The sequence below is a fragment of the Notamacropus eugenii genome, chromosome 1 (assembly GCF_028372415.1).
Source record: "Notamacropus eugenii isolate mMacEug1 chromosome 1, mMacEug1.pri_v2, whole genome shotgun sequence".
Classification (NCBI taxonomy): Eukaryota; Metazoa; Chordata; class Mammalia; order Diprotodontia; family Macropodidae; genus Notamacropus; species Notamacropus eugenii.
In genome coordinates, this window is record NC_092872.1 from 291,996,774 (window position 1) to 292,020,608 (window position 23,835).

Genomic DNA, 23,835 nt, shown 5'->3' on the forward strand with positions numbered 1-23,835 from the left:
GACAGGCCTTTCCTAGGTCTAGCCAGATTCCTGTGGGCTCCTGCCCCTCCCAGCTGTCTCTATGCCACCAGGGAAAGGCCTGGGCTAGGAGCCCAAGTCTTCTGGAGGACTCCTCAGCCATGCACAGAGCCCAGTGTCTACCACAGAATGGCACTTGGGGAAGGGTTAAACTGTGGAGAGCTTGGCTGCCTGGCTTTTGGACACAAGGGCTAGACTTTCTTAGGGCTTCTCCTGCCCTCCCTCCACACACAGTCCACTCTGGGCTCTGGGTGCTACCCCTCCACTATCACTGGCCCCTTTTTTAGGTGGCTGGGAGCCTGAGGTTCCTTATTACATGTGACCTTTCTGGGCCACACGGAGAACATCTTCCTCCTATAAAAACCTATTTATTTATAAACAACATCAGTCCAGGGTCTTTGGTTGAATGCACCTCCTCCAGCCTAGCATGTGGTACTCTGCCTCAGTCTCTTCACTTGCAAAGTGAAGGAACTAGCCCTAGGGGTCTCTAGGATCCCTGACAGCTCTAGATCTATGGTTCTCCTACACTATGCTTCCATCTTATGTTCATGAACATGCAGATCTCTCTGGGGCAATCAGATGATTCTGGGCCTGACTTTTGAGCTAAAGGATGAGGTCATCTGACTCCTTCTAAGGTCTCACAACCATTTGGGGTCAATTTTTCCCTCTTCAGGTATCCCTGAAGTTCTTGGTGCATGTCTCCATTGACCCTTAGTCTGTGGCAGAAAGCCTGGAAACCCTGCCTGACACTGGCAGGATGCCCACAGAGGCCTTCTTGTCTCTGAGCAAACTGTCCCCTCCCACTCTGACCAGGAGGACCCCGCCATCTACAGCCACAGAGTCAACAGGTCTTGTCTCAGCAAGGATGGCATCTCAGAATCCCAGAACCTCCTAGTCCTTCTCATTCATGTCAGCCCTGAGACAGAGACTCCAAGACATCACACCAGACAAATGACTGTTCAACTTCAGCTTCATGCCCCTTTTCATGGCAATTATTGCTAGGAAACATTTCCTATTTCGGGTGATTCCACCCCTCCAATAGTCTGACTCTCCTTGGGATCCCTGACTCACTTCCACCTGTGATTCTGGCTCTGAGTACACACACCTGCACCCTGGGACCTCTTTGTGAAGGACAGAGAAGCCCTGGGCTCTCTTTTGTCACATCTGCTCTGTGACGTGTTGGATGCACAAGGGGGATATTTGCTTGTGAGGTTTCTGCCAACAGGGCAAGAGTCTGGGGGACCTTGACTGGGCAACAAGCTGCCCTGCCCCAGCCCCAGTCCCAGCTCCAGCCCCAGCTCCAGTGTGCTCCCAGAAGCCCTGAAAAAGGCAGGTATTCCCAATACTTTGCTCCTATTACTGTTTTGATGTCTATGGGTCCTTTCTTTCTGTGGGAGATGTCTAGCCACGGAGGCTCTGAACCAAAGAGTGTGGATGTTTGAGTCTCTTTCTTAGTACAATTCAACCTTGTTTTCTGGAGTGGTCATATTAAGGTAGCCCCACCAGCAACTCATTAGTGTGCCTATCTCTCCACAACCCTGCCCACAGTGACTATCACCCTATCACCATGTTTCCTCATCTTTGCCATGTATGAAACAAAGACTTCAGGTTGTTTGGATTCAATTTTCTCTTACTCTTAGGGATTTGGAGAAGTCTTTCACATGACCACAGGACATTCCAAAAGTTTTAGTGCAGTTCCAAACTTTTAGCACACCTTGAATCATGAAAATTGTCAGTTCAAATCCTTGAGCCAAGGTCAGACACAGCTAACTCCAGCATGGCCACATTGTCTGCAGCTCCCCTGAAACTCAAATCTGGATCAAACAGCCTTCCCTAGCAAGGTCTTCCAGTGCGAGTGTCCAGGGCAGTTCTGGATCCCCAGGAAGTAAGACATAAAACAAATGGGGGTAGCAGTCTGGAGACAGCCACTCTGTTGCCCATACGTGGCAAAAAACAGAGGAGAAAGAAATGAAAGGACCCAAGCCTGAGCTGGGGCTCACCCATCCCAGGAGGCATGCTTAGCTATCCTTCGTCCAAGTTTGCCATTTCTGGGGGTTGGGGGGAGGGCATTTATCCCTGCCTCCTCCCTCTGAGGAAGAGGGCGCTCCTTTAGGCTCCATGGAATGAGCCTCTGTCCTGGTTCAGGGGCCAGTTCTCTGGAAGCAGACACCCCTTGCTGCCATAACACACCCAAGGGACACATAAGGGTCTGCTTATTGTCCCAAAGTGCTTGACTCGATGTTGGAGTTGGGCAGAAGCACCAGGACAGTGCGGTCTACATTTTAGGGTTGCAGTCCAGCTCATACCTAGACTTTGAGTGAGCAAAATTTGAGTGCAATTCACAGGGTAAGCACCCTCCAATCCTCAATCAGCTGAGCGCTGATTCGATGCCTACTGTGTGCCAGGCACTGTGTGCAGGGCTGGGTGGTGGTGGAGGGGAGGTGATAGTATAGAGACAAAACCCAACAGCGGATGACCCAATGTCATCCTGGTGGAGAGATGAGAGGGGTATCCAATTTCATATTGGATCTGCCAGGTGCTAGGTGCCAGGTGCCGGTCTGTGGCTGACTAGGCTGTGTATCTGGCCATGTTGTTGGGATCTGCAGGTGACTTCACAAGAAGGGAGGATTGCTCTAAAGCCTAGTGAGTCAACAGGGGCCTAGCTACCCTGAAGCACTGCCTCCCCAGGCTGGGAGCACCATGAGGCACCACAGGATGACTGGGACCGATTAGCTATCTTTCATCTCTTCCAGAAACAAGATCTTTTGCAATGGACCCCCCAGGGCCACACACCCACTGAGCCCATGTATGAACTGCTCCTCTGTGTTGTCACCCCCCCCCCACACACCTCACCCCCACCCTGAGAATGGGAACCCTTGGAAAGAAGGGGTTGGCTGGCTTCCTCTTCTGTTTATACCCCCAGACCTCAGCCCAGTGCTTTGCACAAGCAAGTACCTCATAAATGCTCTGTTCATTCATTCATTCATTCATTCATTCATTCATTCATTCATCCATCCATTCATTCATTCATCCATCCATTCATTCATTCACTGATGGAAGGAGCAGTCAAGGCTCAAGGCCATGCTTGTTATCAAAGATTATACACCCCCACCCACACACATACCCCACCCACACCTCCCGCCCTCCCCCACATACAAGATTTACCATCTTTTTTCTTTTCCTTTGAAAAGCTTTATTGTACTTTATTGTACTTTTCACAAAGAGCACTCAAGACAAAAGGACCCAGGTAACACAGAACCTGAGGCAGAGCTGCTCACTGGCCGCTCTGCTCATTCCATAGTCCACAAAAGACCATCTCCTGCACCCCAGCCAATGGCTCTGCTCTCAAGGCCTCTTTCCAAGCCAGCCTCAGCTATCTCCTTCCTTACAACCCCAAATTACAGGCACAGGTTGCAGTCACTCTGGAACACAGTTACTTTCCGTTGGGGATTTGCTTTAGGGGTCTTACAAATAAAACCAAACTGAGTATTTTTATATAGTTGGGCACGTCTTTGTTCAATAATCCCCCTTTTCTATATTTCTGGCAAGAGAATTTCTGGGTCAGAAGGTATGATTAATTTGGGATCGTATAAGTCTGGGAGGGAGGTAGGAAGGGAGGGGACAGAGCTTAGCAGCATCTAAGACATAGTTTCCCGCTGCCCCTGTGGGCAAAGACTCATTTCTCTTAGACTGGATAACCTGTGTCCTCTCTCTGACCAAGCCTCTTCTCAGGTTGAATCTCACATGGCTCCTCAAAGGCTGGGCCCTGTCTTCGGTCAGGTCCTCATTATGCAAATTCACAAGATTAAATATCCCCCAGAATAAGAAGCAAATGAAACTGTCCCTGCCTTGGGGATGTGTCCATTTTGCAGGGAAGCAGTTACAATGTTCTCACCATGGAACATCCTGGTGATTCCAGGTCTGTGGTACTCCCTTCCCCAGGGGGAGCCCTCCCTGCTCTGAGCCCAGGTATACATGCTCCAGAGTGGGGACAAAGTGTCCCCAGGATCCACATCCAATTTTACCACCTTCCAAATTTCTGTAGTGGGAAGCCTATGCTCAAGAAGGGATGGGCTGTGATTTCCTCCATCTTTTCCTTGTATCTCATGTGTTATCGTCACTCTGAGTTGGCTACGTTTGTTCGGAGAGATCCTGTGCTAAGCTCCACAAAGATCCTGGCTCTAGAAGGCTCTGCCCCTGGGGGGTCCTAGTACCTGGAGGGAGCTGTGCAAAGGACTGCTCAGGGCTGCCAGAATCAGAGCAGTCAGGAACCTCTGACAACATCATGTCCAAGTCACCCATTACACCAAGCAGGTAAATTTCAGATGCCAGAGCTATCCAGGTCATCAGCAGGGAGAGGCCCAGAGAGCGGGGACTGACCTTCCTGCCATACAGGCCACACTAGAATCCCACACCTCTATAACCCCAGTCCTGGCCTCCACCGCTAAAGAAAGTGGACACCAAGCTCCTAACCATGTTTTCTTTAATTGTAAAAGTAATTCCGGGCCTAATTCTCACTGTCTGGACACTTTTAAAGGCATGAGCATTGAGTGTGACATGGTGTGCACCTGGGGAGCATTAGTGTCCAGGTCACAGCAGGAACACGTGTGTTTGCATGGGCATGTGCACACACACATGTGCACACACATGATGCCAGAGATCAGGACAGCCCCTTGAAGCCAGACTTGCTCAGCTAGGACTGGGGAGGGAAGGGGTCCCTCAGCAAACCCCTCCAACACTACTGAGTACAAAAAGCTAGTTTTGCCCAAACTGACCCCACCAAGTGTGGGGGGAGGCAGGCCTCTGACTTAATGTGTCTGAAAGAGCCACCAGATATGCAGATGGAGATGATTGGGTATAAAAACAAAGGAAAGAAGGAAGGAAGAAAGGAAGGAAGGACGGACGGAAGGAAGCAAGGAAGGAATGAAGGAAGGAAGGGAGGGAGGGAGGAAGGAAGGAGGGAAGAAGGAAGGAAGGAGGGAAGAAGGAAGGAAGGAGGGAAGAAGGAAGGAAAGAGGGAGGGAGGAAAGGAAGGAGGAAGGAAGGAGGGAGGGAGGGAAGGAAAGAAGGAGGGAGGAGGCAAACTGTAACACTGTCAGCCCCCTTGGAGAAGGGGTGCTGCAGACCACCATATGACCTCAGTTCTTTCCAGGCCACCCAGGGAGGAAGGCCTGGGCTCTGTCCGTAGGAGGAGAGAGGAGGCCCTGCCAGACATGCCCCCTTATTTGGGGGCGTTCAGGTGTCTCGTCAGGTCCTCGATCCTCATGTCCTTCAGCTGGACCAGGTGCTCAAGCCTGTGCACTTTCATCTGTAGAATCTGCAGGAAACCAAGGTGTCCATCATTTGACTGAGAGGTCCCCGAGGGCAAAGCCCATTTTTGCCCTGTTTGTATCCCCTACAGGCACTTAAGAAATGCTTCCTGACTGACCCACTCCTTAGTATAACTCACACGGCCACCTTGGAGAGGCAGAGGGCAGCTGGGGTCCCATTAGTGGGCCCATTTTACAGAGTGGTCATTGAGGCTCTGCCATCCCACAGCCAGAGCTGCCGAGGGTCAAAGCCAGGACTTCTTCCTATCCTTTCTCCTGTTACTCTACCTCAGGCCTTTGGGGTCTCTGAAAATGGGCCCTACGCCACCCTCTGGACTAGTGACCACAGCCTCTGCTTTGCAGACAGAAGCGTCACTGTCCCACTCTCTTTCTCCCAACCATGTCAGGGTGGTCCAACCCTTCATGAGCCGTCACAGAAATCAAAGCCCTTGTCATACCTCGCTCGTGGCCAAGAGCCCAACAGGTGGGTACTGTTTTACTTCCCATTTTACAGATGAGGAGATGGAAGCTGAGAGAGGTGATTTGCCCAGGCTCAACCAGGAAGGGGATGTGGAGTCAGGTGCTCTGGGTTCCAAGTCTGACCTTCTTTCCGCTAAGCCCCACTGGACAGGCAGGTATATTGTTGAGGTGTGTCTCTGATCAGGGTCTGGTGATCTCTAAGTCGGTGATAAGCTTTCTCAACTTACAAACTTGTAGAAAATTCCTTCTCATGCCCATTTGCTGCCAGTTAGGCTGGCCCTGACATCCTCCAGGGCTGTACGCAGCTGCCCATTGTGATTTTTAAGACATGCAGGGGGCCAACTCTGCTGCTGGTGGTGCAGGAAGGGGTTCAGGTTCACAGAGAAGAGACCCTACGGGTCACCTTGGCATGCTCAGGGATAGGCCCTCAGGAGTCACTGGGTTTCTGACTGACCCTATCAGAAACCTTCATTCCCAAGTCTGAAGAATTCTGGCCTCCCCTACCTACCTCACTGCCAACCTGGGTTTAGAGAGTACCCAACCCCCCAACCCAGGCCAAAAAATCCACCCCAATAAGTAATGGCTGGAAGCAGGCTCTTGAGCAGAGGCCCAAACATGGCCTCCTTTAGCACCAGGGCACACAGAGTCTCCTTTGAGGGTCCTGCCAACCCTCCCTCCCTCCCATGTCTAGGCCATTCTATCCTGTCCTTTCTCTCAAACTCCTGCCATCTTCACACCCCTCTACATCCTGGATCCAGAGGATGAGGACGTATGTCCCCGCCCTCTCCTGCCACTTCCAGACGCTCCCCATTGCTCAGCACCTTCTCCCCTTTTAAGGGTCATTACAGCCAGGAATATTAGTCAATCTCTCCAGATCCTGGCTCCTGACCCTTCCTCTATTTTCCAAATCTCTGCATCTGGACCACTATTGCCACCTCCACCCTAACCCATGTGCTCAGTGTTGGGAACCCTATGGTACCCATGGAGGTCCCAACAATTCCCATACCCTCCACATGCCCCCCACAAGGTGGCGTCCTCAATAGCCACACCTCTGGGCCGCCTTTATCGGCCTCCACTTGCAACACTTTTCCGGGCCATCAGCCTGCTGGGGCAGCTTCTCTGGGAAATCGTGTCTCCAGTTGATGCACTCACTGTTCCACCATCTTCTGCCTACAAATCCCTCACATCATTCTTCTCTCCCTGCTCACTCCTTTCAAAACCCAACCTGAACCCTTCTCCCCCTGGCCTTCTTGGTGCCTTCTAGTGGCTGCCCCACAGACTGGGAGAAATCGCCCAGTCTGCACTGGACCATCCCCATTGTCTACAGGCCCCGCCTCTTCTTTAGCTGCCTGTGGACCCTCCAGAGCAGCTCCTCCAAACCTTCTCTCTACATCATGCCGTTCCTCAGATGGAAGCCACCCATCATAAGCTGCCTCCTCCATCGGCTCCTTCCCATGCCCCTCATCATCCCTTCAAGTTGTCCTCTGCTGGCATCCTTCCCTTTCTAAGCCAGAATCCACAGAATGCCACAGTCATGGGCAAACTCCTCACTTTGCCTCCTGCTCACTTCCGACCTGTGGTCCCATTACTGATGGGAAGCGGCTCTCTCCAGGTCACCAGTGATCTCTCTGACATGACCACCCCCACCCCCACTTTCTCCTCTGGGTTCCATGATAGTCTTTCTTCTGGTCAGCCTCCTCCTTGGCTGGTGGGCTTCTTTCTTTCTGTCTTTTGCAAGGTCATTTCCCTAACCTTGCCTCTATGGGAGGGGGTGGGGTGGGCCCCCTGACTGGGGCTCAGGCTCCCTCCTTCCAGGTGCTCTCATCAGCTCCTGTGGATTTCACTGATTTTGGTGCAGATGATTTGCAGCCCTGTCTACGCAGCCTTCATCCCTCTCCTGAGGATCATCCCCACAGCTGTCTATGCAGCATTATTCTCTCTCATATGCTCCTGTCTCATTTGCCTTTTGGGCACCTCTCATACAGCTCATGGGCATCTCAAACTCAAAGGTTCCAACACATCTGATCACCTTTCCCTCCTTCCAACATTTCAACTTCTACTGAGTGGCACACAGTAGGTGCTTTAAAATGCTGCTCAAGTTGGACTCTAGTACAGGGCATGGCTCCTTTTATCAAAGGAACAACGAATGAAGAAACCACATCTCTTGGAAGCAGTTTCCTGGCCAGGCACCTGACTGTTTTCCCCTCAGTTCTTGTGTAATGGAGTTCTTGTGGTTCCTGAGTCAGTCAGTCAAACTGGCCACGGGGCAAGCGGCTGGGTCTCTGGGACCACTGTCACCCTGCACTGCTGGCAAAAAGTCAGGCCACAAGGAAACGCCCACACGGCTCCTTCACTGAAGAGCCTCTGAAATCCCTCAAGGGGAACTGTCTGGGAGGTGTTGGTGCAGACAAACTAGGCCTTGGGAAGTCTCCCCACGTCTTCGACTTTGGGACCTCATTTTGTCCACTTAAAACATAAGCAATCCCCCCTTCCCCACCCCTGCATGGGCTCATTCCAAAGTTCTGCTGATTTCTTGGGTGCAGTGGAGGGCAGAAGCCCCAGGCAGCAAAGACTGATCACATCTGGGGGTGGCAGAGGAAGGCAGGCAGTGGTTTGGACCAAGTGTGAGGGACTTTTCTGAGATGGTGACCCAAGGGTTGGGAGGGACCTTGGAGGTCATCTGGCCCCAACTAAGGACCATCTTGGGAAGGGCATTAATACACCATGGAGGGTGGACAAGAGAAAACTTAGAAGTGACCAAGTTGTTGCATGGAAGGGGAGGTCAGCCCCATTCTGCTCAGCCTATGGGGGGCAGGAGGTGCCAAAGGCAGGTGGAGGGTGAAAGTTAGGAAGGACTTCCCAAGGAAGTCAGAGGGGGCATAGGTGGTGGCTGGTGACAAGTACCCTCTGAGGCAAACCTGCTCCTTGGAAAGGGCAGGAAGCCCCTTCCTCCTCCGGGCCAGGAAGCCCCTCTTTATTGTCTTGGGGGGAGTCCAGTGATCTCTCCTCTGCCCTCATCTTTCTCTATCTCTGAACCCTCTCATGGAGGTCACCCTCTCTCCTCCTTAATGGGTTTTGCTCTCCTAGTTCTCCTCCTACCAACCATGTTTCTCTGTTTCCTTTGCTGGATCTCCCTGGGCACCAATGGCCTCTTCTTCTTACCGTCTTTCAGCCCCCCTGCCCCACCCCACCATGACCATCCAGCACCATCTCATTGATCCCACCTCTGTCCTAAATCAGACCCTCATCATCCCTCAATTGAACACATCAGGGGCCTCCAGCCTCAACCCTCTCTCCTCTCCAGTCTGTCCTCTGCTGCTACATGCTCTGGCCACATCTCTGACCTGCTCAAGGAGTCCGCATGCCCCTTGGGCCTCTGGGAGCACACATAAGCTGCCCTCGGCAGACTGGCTCCGGAGCACCCAGAAAATCCTACTGGTTCTATTCTGTGTCAGCCACTGACACCCTGTGTGATGCTTTAGTCATGTGGGTCCAAGGAAGTCTGGTCTGTGACCTCTGTACCACTAAGCAGCCTTGCAGGTAGCCTGAATCTAGCAGAATTTCCTAGCTAGAGTGGTTACTAGACTCACATTGATCCCACCTCCCCACCTGTCCCCACACCTAGGATGCTTCAGACTTCAGACCATGGTACTTCCTGGTTTTTGGACACTCCTCCTTTCGGCCATAAAAAAGATCTGTCAGTTCCTCGGTGGGGGTCTTACATTTGCACTCTGCTAATAAATTGATTGTGCTCAGAGCTTTGTGCTTCAGTTCACCCTAATGTCAATCCCAGCACTCCCTTTGTGGCCTCATTATACACAGGACTCCCTTTCACACACATTCCACAGGTTTAGTCTCTGACCTCCCTGCTCCCACCTCCCCGCCTTTGCACCAGATGTGGTCTGGGCCTGGAATGGTCTTCCCGGGTCCCCCATCTCCTTAACTCACTCTGTGCTTCCTATTTTCTAGCCAGCCTTTCATGCACAGTCAGGCTACTTGGTCCAATAGAAGGTCAGCTCCTCCAGGGCAGGGCTCCAACTCCCAGCCTAGGGCTAGGCACACAGGAAGTAGGTGCCTCCCAAAGCAAGGGGAGAAGCCAGGCCAGACCCTCTCTCCCCTCTCTACCAGAGGCCCCTCCTCCAGCCCTACCTGCACCGTCTCCTGGAGTACCGTGAGAGCCTGCTCCTTCTGCTCCAAAAGCTGCTGAACATTGGGCTCATTGTGTACACACTGAATGAAACTTGAGTCCTGCCTGGGAAGAGGGCACACCTGTGACCATCCAGCTTGAGGGAATGCCAAGCCCACCCCAAGGGGTGTGTGAGGAGGAAGATTCAAGAGGGAAAGGCCAAGGGGGGATCCAAGAAGGAATGGAGAGGGGGGACCCAAGAGGGAATGGAGGGGGGGGACGCAAGAGGGAAAGGCCAATGGGGGGACTCAAGAGGGAAAGGCCAAGGGGGGACCCAAGAGGGAATGGGGGGAGGGAACCCAAGAGGGAAAGTGCGTGCCTGACCTGGCTGGCACACCCCACCTTCCTGAGTGGTCACTGGCTCTCTCCTCTCCTTTCTCACTAGGAATTGTCTTCTTGCCCGAGGGCACCCTGCCAGTCGGGGATTCTACAAGAAAAGACACCCTCTTGACACATAACATGCAGGCAGCTGGGGCTGGGCTTTACTGCTGTCTCGAGGCTTTCTGCCACAGGTCCCCATGCTGGGGATGTGAAGCCGACCTTGGACTTCACGCCTCTGTGGGAGGACGAGCAGCCCAAAGATAGCAAGCCTGCCGCCCGTCCTTGGTAAGGGTCAGAATGGCTCCCCCTTGTGTGAAGCCTGACCTGCGAGGGGCTCTGGGAGGGGAGGGGCCTCCCAGATGGGAACCAGCAGCAATAACAGACCATTCTATCTTCCATGACTTCAAAAAACCAGTGAACCATTCATGGAGCATTTGTGTGTGCTGCTTATAGAACATTTATGAAGAACCTACCGTGGGCCAGGCATTGTGCTATGGCAGCCAACATTCATAGAACATTTATTAAGCACCTACAGTATGCTGGTGCTGTGCCACAGTAGTAAACATTTACAGAGCATTTATTAAGCACTAACTGTGTGCTGGGTGCTGTGCTATGGTGGCTAACATGTGTAGAGCATTTATGAAGCACTTATTGTTTGCTGGGTGCTATGCTCCAGTAGTGACCATTTATAGAGTACTTATTAAGCACCTACAGTATGCTAGTGCTGTGCCACAGTAGTCAACATCTATAGAGCATTTATTAAGCACTAACTGTGTGCTGAGCATTGCGCTATGTAGCCAACATTCACAGAACACTTTAAGGTTTGCAAAGCACTTTACACACCCACTTTCACTGTCTCTTCACAACATTCCAAGGACATAGATGCTATTGTTATCTTCATTTTTTGGAAGAGGCAGACAGAGGTGAAATGACTTGCTTAAGGTCACCCAGTCAGCAAGTAGCCTGGCCCGAGTCCTGAGATCTGGGCACTCTGGCTCCACCTAGTGTAGTAACGAAAAATGCTCTGACAACCCTCACTAGGAAGGAATTCCATGCTAATGAGGAGACCAGGACAGAGCTGAGCATGTACACCGAAGGAAGAGAAAGGGAGCAAATTCAGGGGGGCTGAACATAAGGTACTTTAGGCCTGAAGGGATGAGAGTCTTCCGGGATGGGAAGCAGGTAGCGGGCACACGATTTTCTGAATTCATGACCATCCCACTAAAACCCATTGACATGACTAGAGGCTGGTCAGAGAACCCATTTTTCCCCTGGCTTATACACAGTCATTGCCATGCAAGGGACAGTTTGAATACTACCAGCAGATATGCAGTTTTCCAGCTCTGCCAAGTGTCTGTTGATGTTGATGCTGTCAAATCCAATGGGGTCCTGCAAAGATTTTAGAGAAGAGTCATCATCAGACATGTGTTGTGGGGTAGATACATATCTAGTCTATGCTCAAGATTGATCCCTACTCCTTTCACTTCAGCGTTAGAGCTGGATGCTATGGAATAATGACCTAAAATCCTTGTCCATTACTAGGGGGTCCTAAGAGGGCAGTGGGTCATTATCTGGCACAGGAGAGGGGCCAAGTCTGCAGGCTAGACTCTCCCTCTAGTCAGTCTAGGCTTCTCACTCTGGTTCCTCTACTTTCAGGACTCTGCTCATGTCAAGGGACCTAGACAAGAATTTGTTCCCTCCTGTTATTCCTAACTTCTAATGTCTACCCAGAGTCCAACTCTCTTCCTCTCTCCAGTCTTTCCTTTGTGAGTCACTCGCCCTGTATGAGTGACACCATGGATGTGTTTGTCTGTTCTCCATAGTTAACATTTCACTCATTCATGGCATCCCATCAGGACCCTGGAGGACAGGGGCCCAGCTCACATCTCCTTGGGCCCCTAGGACTGATTTGCATGTACAGAGTTCTCAGTGGATGTTAAAAAAAATTAAATCAAATTTTATTTTTCCCCAGTTATAGGTAAAGACAATTTTTAACATTGATTTTTTTAAAAAATTTGAGCCCTTCCCTGAGACAGTAAGCAATTGGATCTAGGTTGCACATGTCCAATCATTCAACACATATTGCTATATTAGTCACGTTGTGAAAAAAGACAGACAGAAAGGGAAAAAATAAAATACAGAAAAAGTAAAATTCTGAAAAAATACAGAAAGTTTGAAAAAAGTAGTCTTTGACCTATGCTGACACCATAAGTCCTTTCTCCTGAGGCAGATGGCGTTTTTCATCATGCGTCCTCTGAGATTGTCTCAGATCAGTGTGTCACTGAGAAGAGCTGAGCCATTGCCACCTGGGCATCATACAGTTCATGGGCATTGACTGGCAAGCTCCTTTATCAACTCAGTAATGAAATGGAAGAGGGTGATAACTTCACAAGGTCAGATAGTGATGCCCCTAGATGTGTGTATGCCGGGGATCTCTGACCTTTGCTATGGGATTCCTGCCCTAAGACTGTGTTTGTATAAAAATGTTCCAGGCACATAGAAGGCCTGAGGAGAGGCCAGTACCGCAAACTGCTCCTTGTTGACTTGGCTGGCAAAGTCGCCCAGCTGTGAAAGACCTGTCTGGTGGCAACCCACCAGGAGCTCCAGGGGATGCTGATTTGGGCCAGTCTGGAAGGGAAAGCCCAGGAGTGGGCCTTACCTGGCCTAGGCCTAGTCCCAAAAGCAGAGTGTGTGGGGAGAGGCCCATCTCTCAAAGGATCCAAGCTCTGCCCTGGCCTCAGGCCCCTCGTCTGCTCCAGTACACCCCACAGAGTCCCACACAAAACAAGACAGCAGGTTTCTGAAGTCTGAAGCCTCCCTGGGGCTTCCCAGGCCCTGCATTAGGGCTGTCTACCCTTCCATACACACCCCTCACCCCCCAAGCTGCCTTCCTAGTGGGGTCTGAAGCTCTTGCTCAAAGGGGAGGAGGGTGGAGGCTTCCATAAGAAGGTGGGTCAGAGGAACCTGAAGGAACTAGGAAGCCTTGGGAGGGGCTTCTGGAAATAAGAGAATCTCCCTGGCCTCCCCTTTGGCCACCTGACCCTGGTTCAAAGCAGCCAAAAGAGCCAGGCTGTCGGTACAGGGGGTGCAGACAGAAGGCAGCCCGGGCCTGGGCCCATGTCATCCTGTTCTCTGGACTCCTTTCCTCTCTCCTCCCTCACATAGCAGATGCCTCCAACCCAAGGCGATGGCTTGGACCAGGAAATGCCCTGAGGCTCAACTAGAATCAGACCAGGGACCCTCCTGCCCAGGCCTTGTGGATGCCTTAGTGTGCTCCCAGGTGAAACCGCTCAGGATCCATCCTTGCTCCCTAGAGAGGAGAAGCCTAAAGGCAGCCAACAGTTACCCTAGGCAAGCAGATGTGGGCAGTGCCCAGAAGGGAACAGGTCCTGGGACAGGCTCCTACTTTTGGCTTATTGTGTTCCTATGGGCCCCTGTTTACAGGAGATTCTTTGTCAGAGGAAAGAAAAAAGCTCATATGATCCCAGTGCCATTAACCCAAGGTGGTCTGGACCTCAGGGGAAAGGCTGATTGGAGACACAGAATGCATCCAGCCCAAGGAGCCCCTGAGTCACCCTAGACCTCTGAGGCAGCCACAGGCCCTCACTCTAGTGACCCAGGACTCTGCTGCATAGAAGACCCTCCCACTGAGGCAGATTCCCATCCTGCTATGAGCTAATGGAGTTGGAAGGGGCCCCTCTGCCCATACACATATCTATGACATCCCAAACGAGGAGTCATCCAGCCTCAAGATCTTGGCAGGGGGGTGCCTAGGCCCTTGTGGGAGGAAGCTTGTCTTTCGGGCCCCCAATGACAATCTCCTAATACTCAAAGACAGTGGTCACATCCTTCCCCTCTCAGTCTCCAGGAAGAACACACCCAGGTCCTACAAGTGACCCTTTAAGGACATGGACTGGGGGACTTTCTCATCCTGGCTACCCTCCTCTAGACATGTTCCAATAGACCAGTCTTTCAGCAGCAGGACCCAGTCAGGAACCCAAGCCCTCTGACAATGAACCCTCCCCTTCCTACTCCTGAGCTCTGCTCTCCCAACGATGTAGGACTGGCTTTCTGGCTGCCACCTCTCGCTAATGACTCCACCTGAGCTTACATTCCACTAAGACCCCCAGATCCTTCTCAGAACAGCTGCTCTTTCCCCCAGGCTTTCCTCATCACATATTGTAAAAGGAATGTGAAGAACATGACATTTATTCCCTTTGGATTTCACCTTGTTTGATTCAGCTCAAGGCTCTTACCTATCCAGGTCCTTCCTTTTGAGAGCCTGCCTCAGTCATTCCCCCAGGTTGGTACCCTCAGCAAATGTCCTAAGCACACCCATCTAGGCCCCAGGGTAAGCACAGACCCCATGGCTGCAGGGTCATCACCTGACCCAAGCCTGAGATCCTCTAGCAAGATCTCCACTGAAAGCCAGGAAAAAGGCCAGCCGCAACGTTGGCCTTAGAGACAGGGGAGTCTGGTGGCCGGGTCCGGGGAAGGGGCAGTCCAGTTGGCCCAGAGTCCAAAGATTCTATTCTCTTTCCTTTTTTTTATCATTATTATTTTTTTATTTTTAAAATTTATTTGTTTCCAGTTGTCTACAATCACTGCCATAAATCTTAGATTTTTCTCTCCCTCCCTCCCTGAGATGGCATGCAATCTTATACGGGTTCTACACATACATTCCCTTTAACCACATTTTCACATTTGTCATGTTGCATTGAAGAATTAAAATGAATGGGAGAAACCAGAAGAAAAACCAAACCAAAACAAAACATAACACAAGTGTTCTCTTTCCTTTTTCCAAAGGTGCCTCTGTCAACATTTTTTTTGTGATCTTACAAATACCCCATGCACCAGACCCCAGGGGGGTCCTTCATCCACTTGTGAGGCAGCAGGGGCACCAGGACAGCCAGACCATGGGGCCTGGAGTCAGGAAGACCTGAGCTCAAACTGGGCAACTCTAAGAAAGTCCCTGAACTGCTGCCTGCCTCAGTTTCCTCCACTGTAAAATGGGAGAAATAACAACCCCCACCTCCCAGAGTTGTTGTGAGGATCAAATGAAATGTTGGCCAGTGCCAGGAACACACAGTAGGTGCTCTGGCTTTCCCCACATGACTTGTCCTCCTCTCTCTTCTGACATAGGAGGCATTCTCCCTGGCAAAGGAAACAAAGATAGCTGAGTGGGCCCACCATCTCTCTCTTATTTCTTGGCCCTGGCCCACCCTCCTCAAGGATTTTCTCCTTTGGTGGTCCTGGGTTAGCAGCTCCCTTGGACCTTTGGTGACCCTTATGTGCCACACCCTTCCTTTGTTAAAGATGCAGTCTGCAGTCAACCAAAAGCATGACTGGTCCTCAAAGTGAGCACACACACGCACACACACACACACACACACACACACACACGCAAGGATACGCATGTGCACACACATTCACACATACACACATGCACACACACAAGCATGTAAGCATACACATGCACACATGCACGCTCCTCATCTTTGGGCCTGCCCACACTAAGCTCACCAGCCACCAATTCACTTTGCTGCCAATGTAAAAGCACAAGGAAAAGGTCTTGGGGAGCTGTGGACATGTGAGCCCCAAATGCTCCAGAGAGGACCCTGAAAACGGAGCCAGTGACTACACTGGGGCAACTGAGGTGGGGAGTGGGTAAGAGCATGGCACTGTCACAAGCTCCCTTGTTCTACTTTTAGGGGACCCTAGGCCAATATAGTCACCCCAATTTGGCCTTCACTGTCTTACTCCCCAAATACTCTGGGCAGGAGAAGGGCCTCTGGTGCCCAGACATGGCCAAAGAGGAAGAGGAAAATAACAATCACCTTCCCTTCCCTTCCTACCATTTGTCACCAACAAGCATTGACTCTGGCCACTGCTGGGCCGCGACAAAGACCTCTGACCTCACGGAAGCTCACACTCTGAGTGGGGAAGATAGCAGCTAGAAGTTGAAGAGGGGAGGGGAGGGGGTGCCCGCACAGGGGTGGCCTGGGCTTCTGCCTTCAGCCGAATCCTTCCACCCACCATTTCATAATATCAGTGTGTATTTATTATGCAGGGAAGCTAGGTGGAGCTGCAGTGGATAGAGTAGGGCCAGGAGTCAGGAAGATTCATCTTCCTGAGTTCAAATTTGGCCTCAGACACTTACTAGTTGTGCAACCCTCAGCAACTCACTTTACCCTGTTGGCCTCAGTTTTCTTTTCTGTAAAATGAGCTGGAGAAGGAAATGACCAATCACTCCAGGATCTTTGCCAAGAAAATCACAAAAGGGGTCCCGAAGAGTCAGACAGGACTGAACAAGAACAACCAACACCATGTATGTAGCACCTACCATGGGCTAAGTGTTTTATAAATATTATCTCCTTTGATCCTCACAATGACCCTGAGACAAAGTGCTGTTATTATCCCCACTTTAGAGATGAGGTGACTGAGGCAGACAGAGGTTAAGTGACTTGTCCAAGGTCATACAACTCATAAGTGCCTGAGGCCAGATTTGGACGCAAGTGTCCCTGACTCCAGGCCTTGCTCTGTCCACTCCACCATGTACAAAGATCCACACAGATGTGTGCCTCTCATACCAATGAGCAGACTGGATTCTATTCAGTTCCACAAATAAGGATTAAGCAAAGACTGTACCCCAGGCTCCAAGACCAGATGTAGCCTCGCAGTTGCCTTTACCAATGAAATCACAGGTTTGATCTCCCTCTCCTCCAGCACCCAAAATGTGCCAGGCATTGTGATCCCTTTGAAGGGAGTTAGGTATTCTCCTAGGGAAAAGGAGGAAGGTACCTTTCAGATGTGAAGAGCCTGCATTTCTGTATGTTACTATGGAAACTTAAAAGGAAGAGACAGAAAGAGAAATTTCATTTAAAATCACTACAGACAGTATAAAATACTTGGGAATCTATCTGCCAAGACATACATGGGAATGAAATGAACATGAGCACACAAAGAAAGACAGATCTAAAGAATTAGAAAAACAATGTGTAGGCTGAGTCAACATACTAAAACTGACAATACCAACTAAATCCACTTACTTATTCAGCACCCTACCAATCATATCACCACAGACTTACTTTGTAGAGCTAGAAAAGGTAATAAAATTCATCTGGAGGAAGAAAAGGTCAAGAATGTCAAGAGATGGTATGAACTGCATAGGTGATCTCAAGGATTCAGCCTGGGCTGAGGGAGGATTCTCCTGACTCAATCTCCTCACTGACACCTGGCAGACTTTAAGCCTGACAATGCAAGTGGATAATCTAATCCTGCCTGGAACTGACATGAAGTTAGGGAGATATCGTTTCCCTGCAATGTCCCTACTCTTGGTGGCAATTTCCTATAGTCAAAAGTTTTGTAAGCTTAATACCAGATCTATTCAATTATAGATTATTGGTAGGGGAACATCCGAGGTTAAGTCTAAAATTAAGCTATTAGGCATAGAACCTTAGACCAACAACAATAAGTTAGGGTCCTTTAATTCTTAGTAATACTGTGGAGACAATTAGGTCAAGAGTTTGTGAAGTTAGCAACATAAATATTATTTGTGTCTCAGTTGGTTAACGTTTAAAAAAAAATTCTTTTGTGGTACATATTGTAAATGCTTCAAAAAGAATTATCACTTGACCAAAAGTTTGAATTGCTTTATCTGTTATAAACTGTGTTAAAAATAAAAAATTAAAATAAAAAAAAAGAATGTCAAGAGAATCAGTGAAAACAAACAGTGGCTGCATGGTGCTTGATCTCAGACTAGGCAAGGCAGCTGGGAGGAGCAGAGGGACAGATGAGGCACAAGGAAATGACCACAGTGACCTCATATCCCAAAGATCCTGATGACTGGAGCAAGAGCATTCAAATGGACAAAAATTGCAAAGCAGTCTAGCAGAAACTAGGTACAGACCAACATCTTACACCATATAACAAGATAAGCTCCATATGGGTACCTGATCATGACATAAATAATATCTATGGACAGATGAAGAGTTTGTGACCAAACAAGAGATAAAGGGGTCCAAAGCACATAAAATAGATAATTTCAATTACACAAAATTAATTTTTTTCACTAACAAGGCCAGTGAATCTAAAAATGAGAAGAAAAGGAGGAAAGTGGGGATCAGCAGCAAATTTTTCTGATAAAGGTTTCATTTCTCAAGTATATAGGGAACTGAGTCAAATTTACAAGCATAAAAGTCATTCACCTGATAAATGGTCAAATCATAGGAAAAGTTTTCAGAAGAAGAAATCAAAGTTACCAAGAGCTACATTAAAAATGCCTTAAATCACTAACAATCAGAGAAATGCAAGTTAAAACAACCCTGAGGAACTACCTCACTTCTATCAGACTGACTAACCTGCCAGAAAAGGAACATGACAAATGCTGGGGAGAGAGCAGGAAAAGCAGGGACACTAACACATTCTTGGTGGAATGGGAGCTGGTCTGACCATTCGGACCATATTTGGAACTACGCCTAAAAGCTATCAAACTGCGCCTACCCGAAAAGGTCCAGGGTTACCACTAGTAGTTCTGTATCCCAAAGAGATCAAAGAAAGAGGAAAGGGACTCGTGCACACAAATTTTCATAGAAGCTCTTTTGGTGGAGGCAAAGACTGGAAACTGAAAGGATGCCCATCAGTGAAGGAATGGCTAAATAAGGTATGGTCTATGATTGCTATGGATTGTTATGGAAGTGATGAGCAGGATGCTTTCAGAAAAACCTAGAAAGACTTATATGAACTGAACCAAAGTAAAGTGAGCACAACCAGGAAAACATTGTATACAATAACAGCAATGTTGTAATGTTAATGCATTGTGATCACTCTGATCAGTGCAGTGATCCAGCACAATTCCAAAAGACTCTTGATGAAGTATGCTATCCCCCTCCAAATAGAGAGCTATTGGAAGCATATTTTCTTCTCTTTCATTTTCTTGCCTTTCTTTTTGGTGGGGTGTAGACATGGCTAATGTGGATATTTGTTTTGCATGACTATATACATTTGTAATGAGTTCATTTTTGTTGCCTTCTCAACAGGTGGGGAAGAAGGAAGGGGGAGGGAGAGAATTTGGCAATAAAAAGAAAATGAAAGTGAATTTCTTTTCAAAAAGCTTTTGTGGTGGGGCACCTTATACACAAAGACTGGGAGATAGGAATTTGGAGGTATGCACTGGAGATTAGTCTATTTGACTAAAACAGAGTTTGGAACAAGATGAGAAGGGGTGGGGGGGGCCAGACTGTGGAGGAAGCCAATGTCAAGCTAGGAAGTCTCTCTTTTATCTGGAGGGAATGGGGAGCCGTCAGAGGTTTGGGATCAGTGCCATGTCAGGACTCTTAGTTTGACAGCTGCTGGAGGACAGACTGGAGAGGGGAGGGGACTGGCACCCTGACCTTGCTCCCTTGCCCTGAGCCACCCACAAATAGGGCCAGCAGTGAGCAGCCTCCCAGCTCCCTTTGCTGCTCCATCAAGTTGCACACTGGAGCCAAGGATGTTCCCTGCATCTCTGATACCTGGATCAGGAACCAAGGCAGATGCCAGGCTGGGTAAGGCAGCTGGTGATCCCAGAAGCAAGCTACAAACTACCCTGTGCAGTCTGATCTGCTGTTGGTACCTGACAGAGAGGGATGGGGGCCTGCCTCTGGCCCCCCAGCCCAGGACCAGCTCCTTTTGCAGGAGAAGATATGCAGGTACCAGGTAGCCTGGGCAGACCCAGAAACATATGTATCCCTCCACTCCATGGGAGCAGGGGCCACTTCCTACCCCTGGACTCCCCCCAGCAGTGCCCCACGGGAATGAGGACCTTGGGACGCACCTTCATGTTCATTCTGGCCTCCTGGATGGCCTTTTTTTGGCATTTTTCTTCCACTTTCTGTCTCAGTGTAGACAACACAGACTCAATGGCCCCTGGGGTGCTGATGACGACCTTTCGAATGTCCTCCTCTGAGACATAGAATCGGAGTTTAGGGAACACTTTCCTGAAAAGCAATCAGGAGACATCAGGGCTCTAAACAGCCTTCTCTTGCTTTCTGTCAGCCTCAGACAAGGCTCGAAGTGGCCCATACCACATCCTGCACCTCCTGCCACCTCAACCAATAGGAACCTGCCAAGGCAGAGGCCCAAAGTCAGGGTACAAAGCTGTTCAGGGAGGACCAAGGAATAACCCTGATATGGCTGTTGGAAAGAGCCCTGTCTTTTGCATCCTCCTGCTCCCCCTCCTTGGCTCTGGAGGTAGATGTTCCTTCCCTGTGTGACCAGGGTCAGTGGCTTCCCCAACATCCCCTTCCCCTCAGACTCCTGTCCTGTGAGAAAAGGTGATTAGATGGGCTGATCTCTGAGGCCCCCTGTGAGCCCCATGTCTTCCTATGACTCATCTTTTCTGGCCCACCACTTATGCCAACACCAGCCTTCACAGACAAGTGTGTGCACCCCTGTCTCTAACAATGCAGTGTTGCTAGGTTCTAATTTTAGCATTTCAGTAACTAACAGACCTCTCCTCTCCTCTCCTGTCCTGTCTTGTCCTGTCCTCTCCTCCCTCATGGTCCCATCATAGTTCTTGCCCTCTCTGACATCTCCATACAAATCCATGTTTCTGGTTTTCCAGAAAAAAAGAACCACCTGCTTTAAACACAGTAGGTTGGAGATAGGATCCAGATCATTCAAGGCCCAGACTGGAGTGAAGAGAATGGGATAACATGGATTCCCTCTTTTCCAATGAAGTGGGGCAGGCCAGTAAACAAATCAGAGCTAGGAGACCTATAAGTCCAAAGCACAGCTAGAAGGGACCCCCTCTTCAACTTCCTCAAGTGGTCAAGGGTCCTTTGGGGATGATCTCCAGTGAAAGGGAACTAGTGACCATCTATCTTTTTCCTTTAGTTGACCTGAAATCTGTTTCCCTACCACCCCACCCCACCCCAGCCAAACAGTACAAGGCTAATCTTTCTTATCACTGATAACCTTTCAAATAACCAGAAGGCAGCTATCAGATCTTCCTCAGAACCTGGCTTGATTGGTTTGTGGTTGTTCAACCTAGCCTCAACCCCAACCCAAAGTCGGCAAGTGTTTGGAGGCCTTACACTATTGTGGTGAAACCAAACCAAACCCGGACTGTGTGTGTCATCTGCTGCACCCAGGACAGACTCCCCTCACACACCCTCAGAGTGATGCCCAGTGCAGCCAGTGTGGTGCCCAATGAGCCCAGTACAGACCCAGCCAGTGCGGTGTCTAATAGCCCAGTCCAGACACAGATAGTGTGGAGCCCAATAGCGCCTGATACAGACCCCGCCCCCCCAGTTTGGCTTCCCAGCAGACGCCCGGCACCTGCCTGTTGAGAGTGCTCCAGTTGCTCAGCTTTTGCTCGGTGTTACTGGTCGGGATGTAGTTGTGCATTTCTACAAGTTTCGGCTGAAAGTGTTTCACAATCTCTGCAATCATCACTGCAAGGAATTCAGAAGAAAACGGCTTCTACTTTTGTCGCGGAAGGGGAAGGAGCTGGAGCTGTGATAGACTCACTGCCTGCTGCTCTATCCATTCATGTGCTCCCCACCTCCGCCCAAGAATGTGAGCTTCTCAGTCAGGGGAAGTTTCCCAGTTTGGGTTTGGTTTGGTATTCTCAGACTCAAACACTAAAATGCCCCTGGAATCGAACTGAATTCGAGGAAATCGACTCGAGGACATCTGCCCCAGGCACACTGGGGACGCGAACTTTACCGGGTGAACAGTCCAGTAGTTTGGGATCAGAGCTGCGGCCATGCCCCGAGCAGCTTTTCCCTTGCCTCCCTCCAGCCAATCCGCAGTGGGCATTGCTCGTTGCTTGGTGACCGGCCCCGCCTTTGTCACACTGTATCCAATGGTCGTACTGCATCCCCTGATGCCTAGTGACGGGCCCCGCCCCCCGGAGACCAGCCACTCATTTCCCGCTGCCTAGTGAGAGGCCCTGCCCCTCACCGTCTCCAGCCAATTCCCAGGCCGCCATGCTGGCTGCCTCGAGACCGGCCCCCTCCTTAGGCTGAGTCGCAGCCAATGGCAGGCGAGGGCGTTCTGCCCCTAGCTGGCCCGCAGCCAATCAATCACACGGCGCAACCCCGCACGCTTAGGTTCCCGGCCCCCGGTTCTCCCCGGCTCCGGCCTCAGGACCGGGCCCGCTTCCGCCCCGCCGAGCTCACCGCCATCGCTGAAGTCCCGGGCCAGGTGGCGCTTTGGGCGGCTGAAAGGCACGCTGTCCACCCAGGCATAGAGGTGGTGGAGCGCCGTGAGCGGCAGCGGCGCGGACAACAGCGAGCCCGGGGTCGTGCGCCCAGGCCGGTTCATGGCTCGGCCAGCCCGAGCAGTGGCCCTGGAGCCACCGTTGCTGGGAGACCGTACGGGGCGCGACGGCGACGGCGGCCCCGGAGGGACATACGTCGCCGAAGGAAGAAGCTGGGGGTGGAGTGGGGCCGGGCTGGGCCGCGGGGCGGAGGCGGGGAGGGGCCAGAACGGAGTGAGGCCCAGCCAGGGCGAAGCGGGGGCGGGCTCTGCCCCGAGTGGCAGCGAGTAGGCCAGTGCCAAGGCGGGGCGCGGGAGGAGCTAGGGCAGTGGGCAGGGACATAAAGAGGCGGGACTGGGGAGGATTGGCCCTGAAGATGGGCGGGGCTGGCACCCGCGGAGCCGAGTGGAGCCAGGATGGGGAGGCGGGGCTATAAGGGGTCAGGGTGGGGCTGGCGGCGGGGCAGAAGGGGTGGGTCCATGCTGGAGCGCAGTGGGACAAGAGGCGGGCTGGAGGCGGGTCTAAGCGGAAGGGGGCGGGGACAAAGCATACCAGTGAGAGTGGGAAAGAATGGAGGAACCAGGACAGTGATGGGCGGGGCAGAAAGGCGTGGCCAAAACAAAGCAGGGGCGAGAAGGGGCGGAGCCAGGGCAGAAGAGGGAGGGGCGGCGAACAGAGCCAAGCTGGGGCTAGGATGGGAAGGGGCGGGATCAGGAGGCGCGGTCAGAACAAACCACTGAGGCAGGAACGGAGGGGGCGGGGCTAGATCCATCCACCTGGCTGTTGGTCCTTCAATCAATGGGTCAGCCCACTTGTATTTATTGATCGCCCACGTGCCCGCGAAGTTAGAGGCGAGGAAGGGGCGGGGGGCCTCAGGCCAGATCCCAGAGCTCCTTCACTCAGGATCTGGCTTCAAATGCCAGCCTCAGTTCCCCAGCCCGTCAACTGGTCTCTTAGGCCCCCTCAGAAGGAGGTTCTGTCCAGGCAGCTCAGCGTCCTGGACTCTAGGAGGGCTCTAGGAAGCCCTGGGTTCAAGTCCTGGGGCAGGTATGCGCTTGAGGAAGTTTGCCTCCATCTCCTCTCCTGTGAAAGGAGGGCACTGGGCTCGCCCACTGCCTGCGAGAGGCCAAAGATGGGCCCTCACAGGGACCTTCCTAACCTGGCAGCATTGGGAGATCCCTTCCCCCCCAGGGGGTCTCATCCCCAGTTACCCTTGACCAGCTTGTAACCCATTCTGGTCTCCGCCTCCGCCTCTAGGCTTCTCAAGGCTCTTTCTC

General features: G+C 51.2%; 1 protein-coding gene across 3 annotated transcripts; it reads right to left on the reverse strand.

Moving 5' to 3' along the window:
• Positions 1–3,187: 3,187 nt before the first annotated feature.
• Positions 3,188–23,047, reverse strand: LOC140517686 (sperm flagellar protein 1-like). 3 transcript variants are annotated; one of them, XM_072629146.1, is made up of 7 exons: positions 22,479–23,047; positions 21,638–21,749; positions 20,129–20,291; positions 11,634–11,703; positions 10,336–10,420; positions 9,957–10,059; positions 3,188–5,335 (listed from the first exon to the last, which is right to left on the reverse strand). In XM_072629146.1, exons 1-7 carry the CDS (start codon positions 22,621–22,623, stop codon positions 5,240–5,242), a joined length of 774 nt encoding a protein of 257 aa, XP_072485247.1. In that variant the 5' UTR covers positions 22,624–23,047; the 3' UTR covers positions 3,188–5,239. The 3 variants fall into 3 exon arrangements, with proteins under 3 accessions (XP_072485247.1, XP_072485245.1, XP_072485246.1); XM_072629144.1 differs by having other exon boundaries at positions 10,318–10,420; XM_072629145.1 differs by lacking the exon at positions 22,479–23,047 and adding an exon at positions 22,024–22,192.
• Positions 23,048–23,835: the final 788 nt, after the last annotated feature.

Excerpts from the sequence above, each read along its gene's own strand:
- LOC140517686 (XM_072629144.1), bottom strand. The coding sequence starts at position 22,623 with ATGAACCGGCCTGGGCGCACGACCCCGGGCTCGCTGTTGTCCGCGCCG. Across the intron at positions 20,292-21,637 it reads AACTGGAGCACTCTCAACAG|GAAAGTGTTCCCTAAACTCC; the intron begins GCAGGTGCCGGG and ends ATTGCTTTTCAG. Across the intron at positions 5,336-9,956 it reads TACTCCAGGAGACGGTGCAG|ATTCTACAGATGAAAGTGCA; the intron begins GTAGGGCTGGAG and ends GGTTTCCTGCAG.